This window comes from Drosophila sechellia, chromosome 3L (genome assembly GCF_004382195.2).
Source record: "Drosophila sechellia strain sech25 chromosome 3L, ASM438219v1, whole genome shotgun sequence".
In the NCBI taxonomy this organism is placed as follows: Eukaryota; Metazoa; Arthropoda; class Insecta; order Diptera; family Drosophilidae; genus Drosophila; species Drosophila sechellia.
The window spans coordinates 22,456,665-22,472,375 of record NC_045951.1 but is presented as its reverse complement, the minus strand read 5'-3'; the positions used below and the strand labels follow the sequence as shown (position 1 = coordinate 22,472,375).

At 36.2% G+C, this 15,711-nt stretch overlaps 1 protein-coding gene across 11 annotated transcripts in view; it reads right to left on the bottom strand.

Moving 5' to 3' along the window:
• Positions 1-4,306: 4,306 nt before the first annotated feature.
• LOC6620129 (B-cell receptor CD22) overlaps positions 4,307-15,711 on the bottom strand; it is a 41,153-nt gene continuing 29,748 nt past the window's right edge. For 5 of the 11 annotated variants that reach the window (XM_032717592.1, XM_032717594.1, XM_032717593.1 and 2 more), the window contains 3 exons: positions 12,416-12,510; positions 10,096-11,508; positions 5,174-8,622 (listed from right to left, as the gene is read on the bottom strand). In XM_032717592.1, the coding sequence (XP_032573483.1) occupies positions 7,672-8,622; positions 10,096-11,508; positions 12,416-12,510 (2,459 nt within the window). In that variant the 3' untranslated portion in view covers positions 5,174-7,671. Of the gene's footprint in view, positions 4,627-4,874; positions 4,991-5,173; positions 8,623-10,095; positions 11,509-12,415; positions 12,511-15,711 lie in introns of those variants that run through there. The other 6 variants (XM_032717599.1, XM_032717600.1, XM_032717601.1 and 3 more) reach the window with 5 other exon arrangements.

Sequence of the window (15,711 nt, the reverse complement as noted above, 5' to 3'; positions counted from 1 at the left end):
TTTGTCATTACGCGTTGCTATTTGCTACTCCAGTTCCTCTGGCTCGTTGTGAAGGGTCTGGATCTTGAAGGCTTCTTGAAGCTCGTTTGTTCCAGCCTCACAAGCAGCGTTGGTTACCGCGTAGAGCCTCATTTGACAACGATATTTGCCACCTTTGAATCCATGCGTGATCGCAGACTCACGCTTCTAAAAGTCCACTCTGTATGGGCTGCTTGCGTTCTCCATAGCAAATAGCTCCAGTGCAAGCACAGAACAACAGAACGAAAGGGAACGACAAGCAGCTGAATAAGCAGCAGTATGTATATAAAGGTATATAAAATAATTATATACATAACGTATATTTAAGTAAGCAATTGATGCCAGCTCCTTATAAAGAAAACCCAAATTGAAACGTTGGATTTGGTTTTATTTATACAGCTTGAGCAGTACTCTCGCGCAGCTGAGAAGATATTAGCAGCGTTATTTATGGTTAATTATTTGACTATTTAATGTATTTCGCGAATTGCATTAAGCTGTCATATTTCTTATGTACAAATCACGTCGGGGTCACCAAATGTTTAGCCAATGATGAGCTTTTTTATAAGCTTTTGAATTAATGATTCCGGCTTTGCATGTCCCTGGACAAATATCATAACCCTTTCAAGCCTCATGGGCTTCAGTTTTAGTTTTCCATATTTTTTCCGTTCTTCCGCCTTTACTACTCTAATCTAATTGTTTATTTTCTATATTTATGTTTTCACATAATTTTTTCGCATATTTAATTTCGCAATTTTTTTTTCTTCGCTTAAGTTTATTTTTCAGTATTTATTTTTAAATTTCACAGTTATTTCCTTGTTCTTCTTGGGTTTTACATATTCATATTTTTTTGATAAATTTTCCTATATATATTTCTCGCCGGGTGTTTTTCTTAAGTTAATTATTGCAATTTATTCTCGACCTTTTACCTTATTTATTATTTTTATTTAACATTTTCTTGTTCATAATTTTTCCCAGTGAATAATTTTTCAGTCATTCATTTCCAAATTTTCCCGGCACTGTTTCATTGAACATACTTTAAGGTAAGACCGCATCGAGGCTCACAAAGATTTCGCTTTTCTACGCCCGAAATCGTCGCGCTTTTCTGTCCGCAAAACTCGACTGCTTATCTCGGCTCCTTCTCACCAACTCCCCCCGCTTTGCCTTGCATAACTTATCGTGAGGATTTCGACTTCTTTCATAAGTTTCTGACGCGATCGTTCCTTCTCTGACTCTCTCGTGGCCCCGCGTGCCATTTTTCAGGGTTGATTTGGGGCGTGATCACGTGATCTCTCGCTCTCGCTCATCTTGTTGTCGGTCATGTGAAAACTTTATGGTGTGGATTTCTGTTGGGTGCCTGTATGTGTGTGTGTCCGTGTGTTGTTAGCCTTAATGGCTAACGGGGCGAGCTTGGGGTAGAGGTGATAGTTTGCTAACTTACATGTTTGGCTTTCGTAGCCTTAAGTCCAATTCCTAAATTGTATTCTGATAGTCTTTCCTTTGTATACCTTATCATTGTGTTTACAGAGACTTGGTTAAATCCGGAGATACTTTTTTACATACTATATTACGTGCTCTTACATTTCGCCGTCCCTTGAATTCCAAGAATATCTAAATATTTTGTCCGCTGTCCATTCCGTTTAAAATAGACTGTCCGATATGGACCCATTGGTGATTTTATTATATATGGCACAATGTGGTCCCCAAAGATCGAATATACTGCTTCCTATATAGCATACATTGACTTTATTGACGGCTTTCTCTACTTGTCGTTGTCACAATTGTGGTGAAGACCCGGTCGACTATTTCGGGGTTCGTGTAACGCGAACCAGGAGATCGCGTGGAGCGTGCGTAAGAAACGAGCAGGCGTGGCACCGGCGACCAGTCAGAGCAGACGTGGAGATAACGCGTTATTATTTTGCCCGGCGATAGCCTGGATGAAGCAGACGTTGGCTACCGTGAGTACGCAACCCTCATCGTTCAGGACAAAGAAAGCCGCAGGAAAGCAGAAGCGAGGCCGTCGGTCAGACCCGTCCAGGTCCGCCGCACCAGCTTGAGGAAGGGGTTTGGGTGGAACGTTCGTCTTTCACTGGGCGTCTCGACCGAAGGATGCGACTAGCAAGGCGTTAGCCTTGAGATCCCAGCACCTGTTAACCCTAGTCTGGGAACAGTGACGCTTACCTAAGCTCACAACCAGCCTCACCGCCACCAATCCCGCGTGGCTGCGACAGTACCCAGTACCTTGGCGAGAAGTCACGTCCACGAGGGAGGAGAGACCCACCACGGAAGATCGAATTTAGGTGTAAAGCAAGCCAACAATAAATATTAAGGAAATAAGAACTGCTAAAGGTAACTTGAAACTGGTAGGAAGGGATATTTTGTTCTTCTGTGATTGATTCTAAAAGCGAATTTCATTAAATAGAGGTCGAAGACAAATCCGTGTCATTTGTTATCCCTCGAGTATTTGAGGATGCCTTTTGGATTGAAGAATGGCCCTGCTGTGTTCCAAAGATTTATTTCCGGAACGGTTTAGGATTTTTTAAGAAGAATTAAGTAATTTAAATGGGCGATATAGTTATTGAGACAAAGACAGTAGATGAGCACCTAGAGATTTTGGGAAAGCTTTTGGATCGTATTAGCGAATATAATTTGGAGCTAAACCATGAGAAATCCGTATTTTTATACCCCTTACACGTAGAGTAAAAGAGTATACTTATTCGTTGAAGTCACGCCCAAACGTTTCCAAATGTTTTGATATTTTTTATATTTTTATTAGTCTTTTGAATTTCTCTCGATTTACCAAAAAACATTTTGTCGTGTCCACATGAATATTAGAAAATATTTGTAATCATTTCCAAATAAAACGATATATTTTTTGTTGTATTATTTTTATTAGATTTAATTTAATTTGTTTAATTTACAATTAATTTATTTATTCACAGGGTTTACTTAAAAATAAAAATTAGTCTTAATATATCTTTATACCCGCTAATCGAATAGAAAAAGGGTATACTAGTTTCGTTGAAAGTAGAAGGAAGCGTTTCCAACCATAAGAAGTATATATATCAGTCGATCTGGCCAAGTCGTCTGTCCGTATGAACGTCGGATCTCGGGAACTATAAAAGCTAAAAGGTTGAGATTCAGCATACAGATTCTAGAGACATAGACGCAGCGCAAGTTTGTTGACCCATGTTGCCACGCCCACTCCAACGGCCACAAACCGCACAAAACTGTTACGCCCACACTTTTGAAAAATGTATTGATCTTTTTTCTAATTTGAATACTATTGTAAATTTCTATAGATTTTCTCGAGTAGAGTGGTCACTGCAACCCATATTCCTAATACATCTGAGAACTATTTGCGATTAACAGTCCTTGAGCCCCATCATGTCTGCTCTGTCTCCGCCAAAAATAAGCTTGGGTCCCAAGTTATTCAACTGCGAGGACAGATCGGGATAGCTTATAGTATACCGTGGCGTCAAGTATGCTGCTGCGATACAAATTTTGCCCGACTCCGTCAACAAATGAATCATGGCAGTTTGACGAAGCACACCGAAAATACGTTTTCGATGAAGACGACCAGTCAGTCCTAACTACAGAAAATGCTCTTGCTGTAAAAGGTCGCGTTGATATGGCCAACAACTTAATTTCGGAACGATGGACGTATTCCGCCTAAGCCATTTTGGATTCAGGATGCTAGCCATTTAAATACATCTCCAATGGTCACTCAACATGCAGGCTCTTTGGAGCTCTTTGTCAACCTAATTCTTGATACTGAAAAATTAAGTGCAAAAAAATGAATATGCTCTTTTCATATTCTAATTCACCATTAATTTATTAACTTTAATTTAGAAAAAATCTTTTAATAACACTATGCGGTCATATCTACAAACAAGTAATTATATCGAGGATTACTCTCAAACAGAGAATTGCAAGTTATTCCCGGGTTCCCTTTACATCTTACCTTAAATAAACAGTAATAGTTAAAATATTTGTCGGTAAATCCCTAATCTTTAATGTAGCAAGAACAGTTACACATTTTTATGTTTTTTTTTTTTAATATTATTGCCTAGTATTTATATGTACAATGTGCATGAATGTAAGGAGTTTACTTCGAAATTTTTTGACGCATTTTTAACACTATTTCTTTTCTTTAAACTAAACTTCAAGACACACGTGCACAGATAAATTTGATTTTTCACTCGAAACAAAAATGATATGTTAACAATAAATAAATGGTACTTAATCCCAACCATTCAGTGACTACCGCCATTAAATTAAAATGTTAAAATAAAGACTTCTGATTGATAAGTTGATTACTAACAACTTTCAGAATAATTTTTTTGTATGTTAATGTTTTTATTCAATATACTCCATATTAAACATTTTAAACACTTCAAAAAGTTTCTAAGCTAGAATCCACAATTTTTTATTTAAAATGCATTGTCAAAACAAAAGAGAAGATTATTTAAGTTCTTCAAGAGCGCCTGACTCCTTTTTTTTTTTTACTTGTGAGTATAGGGAAGCCGCCTTGTAATTGATAGGTCCGTAATGTTGACTCTCGAGATCAGCATAAATGAATTCATCATCAAAAATTTGGGCATTTATTGGCTGTTTTATGGATAAGGAAAATAACATAAGTGAAAGGCTGTCAAATATTGAAGGCGTTATGTATGAATAATATTCATAAAATAAGCTGTTTTCATGCAAATGAATAATGAATAGCTCCTAGTTATGAATAATAAAATGCAATAAAATTGTGGTGTGGCTGTCAGAAGTGTTAAAGCCATGTATTACATTTTAGCGAAAAATAATAATACAAATAACTGAATTGTCAATTTAACAAAAATTAAATTTACCTTCTTTCTACTCGGACAATGGACATTATCTCTTTGTTATGGAAATGTATTCAAATTAAAACTTAGAATATATATGTATTGCTGCTTTTGTAAGGATCCTCAAAGTCGGAAAGATGCTAAAAAATTACAATTGATTTCTTTTAAGAGAATTTATGAAAACTGTTGTGAAATTATCGATAAGTGATATAAACGATGGTTAAATTTTGTGTCTTTTAAAGTTTCCAATTGATATGAGCGTGCCGCCAACAGAATTTTACATAGATAAGTAGGCCTCTTTATATAAAAATATTTCATAAATCTTTGGTTAGGGATTTATTTTTACATCCTAATATTTTAACAGTCTATATTTGGATGTTGGGCATTTATAACTAATTAATACAGTCGCTGTTTTGTATACATTCTTAAGATAAATACATAGATATAAATAGATATATACAAAGTTTTTAGACACAATACTTGAGTACTGACTATGTGTAAGTTTCCAATTGCATTAAAGAACAAACTTAAACAAACTTAAAGAAGTTACTATAAATGAAAGCATATCAAACTGCCATTAAAATAAAATTTGAGCGTCTAAAAACACTTAAGACCAAGCTTGTAACTTGTACACGATTTGGCGGAGTGTGTTCTGACATGATATTTTGCCCTTCCAGATTATTTTGCATAATCCTATATGCTCACAAATAAACACTTCCTTTTATACCCTTGCAGGTGGTATTATAGTTTTTGGTCTCATGCCTTAAAGTTTGAACCATTATTCCATGCCCGTTATTCAATTCAGAGCCACCGATTGTTTTATAGATTGTTCACGTAATGTTCACGTAAACAACATTAATAAAAAATATCTTAAAAATAATTTTTGCATTCTGAATATCTGCAAGGGTACACTAGGAGAGGAAAGTTTTGGATATTTCTTATAATAAATGCATGTTATATGATATACTTACAGTTGCGAAAAAAATAAAGGTACCACTATATCGTATTTTATTCTTGATCAAATGAATTAAGGTTGCGGTGCCGTTATTACGAAATAGAGATTTTTCTCATAAATCAGTGTATTTCCCTTATACGAATATGATGAATAATTTAGAATTAACCATCTCTAAATATAACCGTTACTCGTGAAGTAAGAGGGTATACCAGACTCGTTGAAAAGTATGTAATAGGCAGAAGGAGAGTTACCGGCCATATAAAGTATATATATTCTCAATCTAAATCAATAACCGAGTCGATCTGGCCCTGTCCGTCTGTCCATCCATCTGTCCGTCCGCATGGACGTCAAAATCTCAGGAATTAAATGAGGAAAAATTTTAAAATTGTTCAAAAGTTTGAGAGTGACCGGTTTGGCGTCTTTAGGTCGTTGGAGTGGTCGTGCCAAAAAGTTTTTGGCAAATCGAAAGTAATTTACAAGACCCATAATATTATGAAAAAAAAACCAACAAAATCTACTCTGAAGTGTTGGTAGGCGACTTATTCAAACCTTGATTGAGCAAGTGGTGTCACATTATTTTTCACAGCTGTAAGACTTAAGACATAATAAAAAATTAAATTATTATTAAAATTAATTATTAATTCAATATTTTAATAATAACGAGTAAGGCCCATATTTATCATTTACTTTTTATACTATGTGTCATATTGTTTTACAGTTGGTAATTTTAACTTAATGTCAAAAAACTAGGAGTTTGCCGGTAACCCGAGAATAATGAACTAAGTAACTTAAAATTTACTTCAATGCTTTCTGTATCCTGAAATTCAAAAATAACAAAATCGAAATTTATAAAACGGCTTTCAATTTTTATACTCGTTACTTATAGGGTAAAAGGGTATACTAGATTCGTTGAAAAGTATGTAACAGATGGAAGGAAAAATTTCCGACCATATAAAGTATATCAATAGCCCAGCCGATCTGGCCCTGTCCGTCCGTCCATATGAAAGTCGAGATATCAGGAACTATAAAACCTAGAGACATAGACGCAGTGCAAGCTTGTTGTTCCGCTTAATAATAGTCGTCCTATTTCTACAAATGTAAAACCGAAAATATTCAAACCGCTTTATGTTTGAGAATAACTAGTTTTCTGGAATATATAATGTAATTAATATTTACATGAATATAAATAGCAATTTACAGACTATTCTTATGCTACGAATGAGAAAAGAAAAAACAGAATTTTAATAAACAAAAAAAATTTTTTGATTGTATGCGTAGTATTTACATGTCCTAACGTTTAAAAATATCGGTACAATGAAATAATTTTACATGTGTAACATTTGTAACCCAAAGGTAATAAAATATGTCGATGCCATACAATGTATTACAAAGGCGCATATAATTTTTTGATCACCAAAAGTATCATCCTTTTTAGAAAACAATTTAAACTCTCATGTCATGACGAGAACCGTATACTTTCAACTAGAAAACAGTAAGCTCGTAGCTTATCAAGGATTAAATACCAAAATATCTCTCTTAGTCGCAGCTTTCATAATTCGCGATGGACGGAGGGATAGACTAATATGGATAGATCGCCTTTATAGGGTCGGATACGCGTGCTTTAATCTGTCATCGAATCTAGATACCATTTTTTCTACTAGTAACGGACATTAAATGCACATCCCGGAAACTATCACACGCAATAAAGTTTTTTAGTTTTAGTAGTATGGTTTGATGGACAATATTAAAAGTGTTCCTTGACTTAAGTGTATTAATTGATTTTTTGCATTATACTTTTAAGTATACTTAATATAAAATACCTTGTTTGCGTCACTTAGGCTTTATTCGTCTTGATTATTTTAATATCTATATATGTACTTCACAACTACTTTGCGACATAAAGTATTTAAGAGCACCTACATTCGCGCTTTCAACAGCCGTCGATGAACAGGAGCTGTTGGTCGGGGCAGTTATAAGATTGTCCGAGGTGGGATTTATATCGTTCTCTACAACGCATTCTTCTTCACAGAAACTGTATCCAAGGTCTTCATCATCTTCTGCCCCTTTCAATTGGCGTACAGAACCATGTGTCGGAAAATCGACCTGATTCTGATCCCCGGTACTCTGCACTGCCGAATTGTTCAGTGGAGGTATGGGTGAAATTGGCTTGAATGCATGCTTTTCACTTAACTCCAGTGCATCAAACACCAGTGGAAACTTTTCCTGATCAACCTTCCTACTTTCGTGCAGCTGCAGCTGCAGTCGCTCCCTCAGCTGTTGTAGCTTGCCGTTGGCTGTCTGAGTGCTTTGGAAGTGGAAGGTGTGATGTTTGCGCAACGGCAATCGTATAGGCCGTCTCGCCACTAGGCAATCTGCGGGATTACCTACTAATGTGTTCAAGGGACCCTGGGACGGAAAATCATCGATATCGGCTAGAGAACCTAGTCTGGACCCCTGTATGTGTTTTGAAGCTAGCATTCCTTCATAACATTCTCCGTTGGCGCCAATCCCGTTTTTTTTGCTGCTGATTTCTGTGGCGTTCTTGACCTTCGAATGCTCTGGCGCTGCTGTTTGTGGAGCACTCGTGTCAGATTTGGAGCCAGAATTGTAAGCTTTAAATGTTTCTGAGCTGTGGCTCTGGGCTTTTCTGGAGACTTCACAAACGTCGCCAGGTCTTGCATATGGGTGGCTTTGGATATGTTCGTATGGGTTGTTAATGGTTTGCCGCCGCTGTTTCTTGTTAATTTTGTTACCGGTGTATGATTCATTGTTCCAATTTTTAACTAGAAGTGGATTAATAGCGAGCAGTTGGATTTTCTGCCGTTAGTATTAATATTAGGTTGTAAAAATCATGCATTATACGGGTTATGTCAAAAATGCGTTGTAGTAATGTTGTCGCCGTATTTATTCCACGTGTATAAAAATCATGAAAGTATATAAAGTTTAAGACATGATCGTAAATAAAAATCAATACAGTTTAACAATTGAAAAGAGTACAAGGATATGCAATAACAACAAGGTGTGCTATTGCACTACTTACTATAATATTTCTGTCAAGGATATTTGTGCGTAATGGTTAAAGTTTGGTTAGGCCAAAATGAACTTCCAGGAAAGTAGCATGGGACATAAAGACTTCTATAATTTTGCTCGGGAAAACTTTTCAAAATTCACTGAATCACGTTTTTTTCGCATAAGGTTAGAATTTATTAGGCTATTAAGAAACATCTTTGTTTAACTTTATGTTTTAGAGCACTTTTGTTTTTTTTTTCTTTTCTAAACAGTCCTGACATTGTTTTCTTTTTTCCGATCTGTACTTCTTTGTACACTACTAAACATTACAAAGCTTATTGTACTGCAACTCAAAAAATGACCACAAACTAAAAAACATTGACGACAATGCTCTTAAGACTCCGGATAATTGTGTAAAAAATTATGACAAAACTAACTTAAATAAAACTGTTGAAGTACCAAGTGTAGTTTTTATTTTAATCCAGTGGATGATTTCAGTGCGACATTTTACTTTAATAAATTTTGGTATAGTGTTTTCATGTGCCAGATAATTTACTGAGAATGCATTTACTGAGAATAATTAGACATAATAAGACAGGCAGACGACAACGGACTGATGAACTAAAAGGATCGCAAACCAATAATCAAAATCTAGCAAGCGGAGCTATACTCGAATGTATATACATGTCATAGAAAGTGTATATTCAAATATAAGAACAATTATCTACTCCTAGCCTCATAACGTCCAATCAGCTTGCTGGCCATTCTCTCTAAAATACTCGAAAGGGTATTCTTGCGTAGAGTGTCACGGAGCACCCAAACAATGAATGGTTTAGGACATTGACAGCAACGCTGGAACAACGTAGTGTACGCGGAAAAATACCACAAAATACCACAAATAATCCACTTTCGCTCTGCGCAGAGGAGAATCTCTAATGTACCTACACCCAAGTACTTAGGGCCGAGACCGGATCGCAGACTCACTTGGCGTCCCCCTCTTACTGCTAAGCGCAACTAGGCTGAACTGCACCTGAGACAACTACTCTGGCTTATTGGGAGACGGCCAAAGCTAAGGCAAAACAATAAACTACGAGATACAGCTGTGGGGCACGGCAAGTGTTTTAAACCGTATAAAAATACAGCGAATCTAGACCAAATGAAAATTGTCTCTGACGCACAGCCGTACCACGAGAATCCACAAAAAAAAAATAGAAAATGTATCTTGAAAAGTAGAAACTCCTCTTCTTCCAAAAGGTCGCATATTTATCTGCATATACCTACCTCATTCGGTGTATCAACAATACCGCACTGGGCGGGCACTGTCGACATGATACATTCGCTTCTGCTGGATGTATCTAAACTAATGCATTCTGAAGGAGTAGAAGCCGGCCTCAAGCTCTGGTGACCCCGTTGATGCTGCTCGCATTCATTTTTAGTAGTCTCCTTGCTGTACCGATTTCTTGGTTTAGGACGGTTGCAGTGCGAAGGAGCAACACTTGGCACAGTGCAGGACTGATGTAATGTGGAACTGTTATCTAATTGTGCCTCGCTTTCAGTAACATTACTTGCGTAGGACGCATTGAAAACACTGTTATGGGCTTTAATGTTTCTGTGTGCATATTTTCGAACTAATGGACCAGAGGATGTGTTTAGGGTTGCCATTTTTGGTTTTGAAAATTGTGACTCGTAGGAGCTGTTGGAAATGCCAGAGTCGCTCCGATGTATGCTGATGCGTTCCGGCTCCACTTGATGAACATCAGGACCTAGGCCTTCATCTTTTCTTTCCCGGTGCTGGTGAATCCAATGATGATGATTTTTCATTTTATCTTTGCCTGCATGGGTGTGCGTTTGTACAGTAGCCAGGTTGCCCTCGTCTTTTTTAGATACTGTAATTTGATCGTCTGCGTGCTCCACAACCATGTTCTGATATCCAGGAGGATCATATAAGCGCATCGGCTGAACGTTCGTGCCAGCATTGCAAAGCCTATTGCAACCAAAGGAATTGTGTATCTTGCATTTGGAAAGGGATCTATTTTCAGTAGCGGAGGGTGTTGATGATGTGGTAACACCTATGGAATAGTCTTTTTCCAGGTCCCGATTTATTAGCTCGATTCCGCCTAGATGTTTTAGCGAATAAAATTTGTTCTCAAGGTTCAAAGTGCCTTTGCTGTGCCTCGCACGTGGCATACTGCCAAGTAATTCTTCTCCCGTTCTATCGTATTCTCTAAAGTTAGAGGCCTCCAAGTATGGCTTAATATTAACCAGTGCCGAATGTGGAGTATGATCAGTATTACACAGCGAGTTGCTGTTTAATTCTTTAGATGCTCCTGGTGGAAATAGCATTTGCACTTTTTCCGAACGCTTATGCTGCTGGTAATACTCAGTGTAACTTTTAGAAAAGCTATTGCTGAGGTTGTGTTGATCTTGAGGATTAGAATCTGGCTTAACTAAGCATTGGTTATATTGTACATTGTTTGGTGGGCGGTGCATTGTGGTGTACTGCGATCTCTGATCATTAAGTGCGTCCTGATCGCAAAAATATTTTTGATGGTACAAAAGGGGATCATGAGTGGCCTGGCAATCTTGGTAAAGGCCGGCAGATGGCTGATTGATATTTCCAGTCGGTTCCTTGGGTCTTTGAGCAACGCGCACCGCATTTGTGTTGTTATTAAAACTTGTAGGGGTAGTAGAGAACTGGTTAGCAAATCCATGCGCAAGCATCAGTTGTTAGCAAGAAGCACACAGAAGGAAAGGTAACAGAAAAATATAAGTTTAGTTTTAATTAAAAATATTAGTCATTTTATCAATTTTTTTGTTATTCTTGTCTGTTTACAAGTGTTTGCTAGCGAACAACAATAAAGATATAAACACTTAAATGATAGAAACAGCGTTCAAGACTAGAAGATACATTAAAATCGTTTCAGTGTTGCCTTTACCTATGCAATCAATTTAGAAAACTTACTCAACTATTTATAGTTTAAAAACAAAAATGGGGTGTACAAAATTATACAACAATTGAAACTGGTTTGAATTTCTGCTTAAATATATACATATATATAAATATATATATATTAAATATATAAATAACATTCTTTGGCGGCTACTCTTATAATGTGTACCTTCTTAGCAATGCGTTATGAACTGTGTAACGAAAAAATGGCATTGATCGGACCCAATAAATTGGTTGATAACAGTGCACCGATTCCGAACACGTTTCAAAAATGGTATAGAAAGTAGTGATTTGCTAAAAATGGATTTTAAAGGAATTTTAATGATGCGTAACACTTTAGCTCTTAAATTGTAAATAAATTCCATATTTAGCTGTTATGAGCCACAGAATGGAGTGTTTTTTCGATTCGGATTCGGAGTTCGTGCATTGTAATCGCTTTAAGCGAATAAAAGTTAATAAGCAATGTGGACAAATGAAGCGAAAATAGTTAAGCATTGTATATGTTAGATAATAAAAGTTTTATGTACGCGAGAATCACTTTTTTTAAATTCTGATCAATATAAGTGAAATGCATTAGATGATTAAAATAAGTCATGTGATCGTAAGAATATTCATGAAGTGTAAGGAAGATTATAAATACGTTTTTTGTACCTTGTTAGGTGCCGTTTGCAGACCATGAAATGGTAGATTCTCATACTCGCCAGGTTCCGTCAACGGTTCCCCCAGTGAAGACGACTTGTCGTGTACTATATGAGGCATATATGGTACGGATTGGTTGTATTTTAAATATTTCCCACGAATTTTTTTTGTTATATGAAAAGCAAACGAGAAGAAAAGAAAATTAAATAATTATAAACAAATTTGTCGAGAAATAAATTTAAGAAATTCAAAACAAGGTTTCAAAGTATATTTTCAGTTCATTTTCATTAGATCAGAGTAGTGCAAAATATTTAACATTGAAGGCACGTGCAAATTACAGCCACTGGTAACTTTAAGCCTATAAATGGAAAATTATGAGTGTATATTCTGCATTTGTACTACTTACGATTGAATTGGTGGTGCGACCTATAAGATTGTGTTGAATTACAAATAAGAACAATTTATGATCGAAATCAGCAAAACTCTGACATATTTTCTGCTAATTTCCCGATTCTTCCTATCGCAGCTAAATAATAGAGTCGCCGATATTCATCAAATTAAGGTCGAAATAATAAGTTATTTAAATAATGGTGTAATTGAAACTCCCATGATAAAAATCGAAAGAACATTTCTGTACCCGGAATAGAAAAAAATGTCCTACCAATTTACCACACTACTCCCGCCCTACAAAACTAAGCCATAAATAAATATAAATATTAAATATCTAAAGATCTAATTATTTGTCAAAAAAGTAAGAATTGATTGATTTAAAGAAGGCAGAGTCAAGATTACAGATAACTGGATAAATTCTATTATAGTCAGAACATTATAATAGACTGAGAACCGGTATTTTTAAATGTTGTATAAAGTCTCGGCTTTACATTTTTTAGGTGTGTCAACTGTTCATTAAAGAGGTTTGTTAGAGATTGACGGATAGTACATCGGAACAGAAGAGTTAACAAGAGAGAATGCTATAGTCGAGTTCAAAAATGTGGGCGTGACAGTTTTAGGGCGTTAGAGTGGGCGCGGCAAAATGTGCCAACAAACTTGGGCTGCGTCTTTGTCTGTAGAATATATATGATAAATTTTAACCTTCTAGCTTTCTTAGTTCCTGAAATCCCGACGTTCATACGGACGGACGGACAGACGGACATGGCTAGATCGACGCGGTTGATCCTGCTCAAGAATATATAACTTAGATGGTCGGAAACGCTTCCTTCTGCCTGTTACATACTTTTCAACGAATCATTTTACTTTACTTGTAGTAACGGGTATAATTATTTAGCCTCAGAAAGTTTGCGTGGCGTAAACATTGAATTCGCGGGGTTGACGTCTCGGAGCTCCCTTTTATCTCTAATTTCTTATGCGGACAAATGATTTAGATATTCTGAGAAATAGGAAGACGGCGAGATGTAAGAGCACGTGGTCTGGTCTCGTGAGGGAAGTTTAAATAAAACTATCTCTACCTACGACAAAACTTTTTCCCAGCCCTTTTAAGCCACCTTTAGGCAAGTAGTAATTTATTTTGGTATCCATATTTTTTGAATTCGAACCACTGTACACAGACACAAAATCAAAACTTGCAAGCGAGCTGTTAAATGTAACGCCGCTTAGAAGTTTCGTTTTTGTTTATATGCAGACAAAAACCACACCAAACATCACTGCGGACAACGCACGAAAGAGAGAGTACACAAAACATAAAGATTAAAATATATAAGATTTCGTTATTTGCTAAATATAGTGAACAATTTAAAAGAGATATACTCGCGGAGCAAATGTAAAAATATGTTAACAAAATAGAATTATAAAAAAAATTAATTAAATTATTCGCGGATATGGCAAACATAATTCAAAGCTCAGAAGAAAAAATTTTGAAAAAAAAACTTTGAAGCTAGGAAGACGATTGATAAACGATTATATACATATATTAATTATTAATATTATATGTAGACGACTATAAAAGCTATAAAGTTGAGATATAGACATGTAGATTCCAGGGACATTGCCACGTCCATTCCAGCGGCCACAAAGTGCAAAAAGCTGTCACTCCTAAACTTTTCAAAATTTCGATCGATATGCCAGAAAAATTTTGAAATTTCTCGTAAGTAACGGGTATCTGATAGGCGGAGAACTCGACTATAGCATTCTCCCTTATTTTGTTCTTTTCGATTTACATGCAGCCTTCGAAAAAGTTTCGTGAATACTTGTATGAGCTTTTAATCAGAGTCGCAAATGGTCGTTAATGTCTTCCTTACTGAGATGCTTCTGACTGAAAACGGTAAACACTTTGCAATTGTATAAACATATTTAAGTAATAGGAAAATCTATAAAATCTAAAAAATCAATATTTCCGATTATGATTTTCCGAATTAAAGGAAAAGTTTTTGTACGAAGGAAAAATCGAAAAGCATTCAAAAAAGAAAACTTAGTAGGCACGGTAAAAAAATGGAGCAAGCGGTATGATGGTGGTCAAGCCATTTGTGTTTTAAGCGTGTAATACTGAAATAAATTATAATTTCTAATTCCTAAATAGCGTTGAAATTTAATTTGGTATCATCGTCTTGGATTACCTTAGACCTAATATGTAGAAAGTAGAATGCCGTAATCTAAAGCTGCATCTGGGTCAACTATGCCCAATGGATTCTACAGCAAAATTTTACAAATACATTTTTGCAATGGTCACAAAATCTACAGGGGCCGATTAAATTATCAAAAAGCTGCAGAAAATATCAAACATTTTTTGATTTCCTTCTAGGATCGTAACAAACAAAAGAACAGCTTTCATCTCACACGCGAACGCGAAATTTCACCATTTTTCTGGGATATCGATAGATATTGGGGAATAAAAAAAAAGGGTGGGCGTGACCGTTTTTGGCTTTTTGACTTTGTAAGGAGGGGAGTGGCCAAAGCGTGTTTGGTATACCGATAGAAATTGGCAAGACAAACAATAAAACGAAGAAAAATCTAAACATTTATTAAAAGTGTGGTCGTGGCAGTTAAAGTCGGCGTGGCAACATTTTGAAACTTATTTGCTCTGCGTCTACGTCTCTGGAAGTCTCAACACTCGCAGTTCGACAATTCGGGTATTGATCCTGATCAAGAATATATATACTTTACATGGTCGGAAACGACCATATCGTATACCAATCCTTCCTTCTATCGATTTGACAAAAAACTTTTTGCCACGCCCATTTTAACGCCCTAATGCCACCAAACCGGTCGCACCCACACTTTAATTATTTTATTCCTCAATAACAATTCTTAAATTGTTTCTCATTTTATTCCCCAATATCTATCGATATCCCATA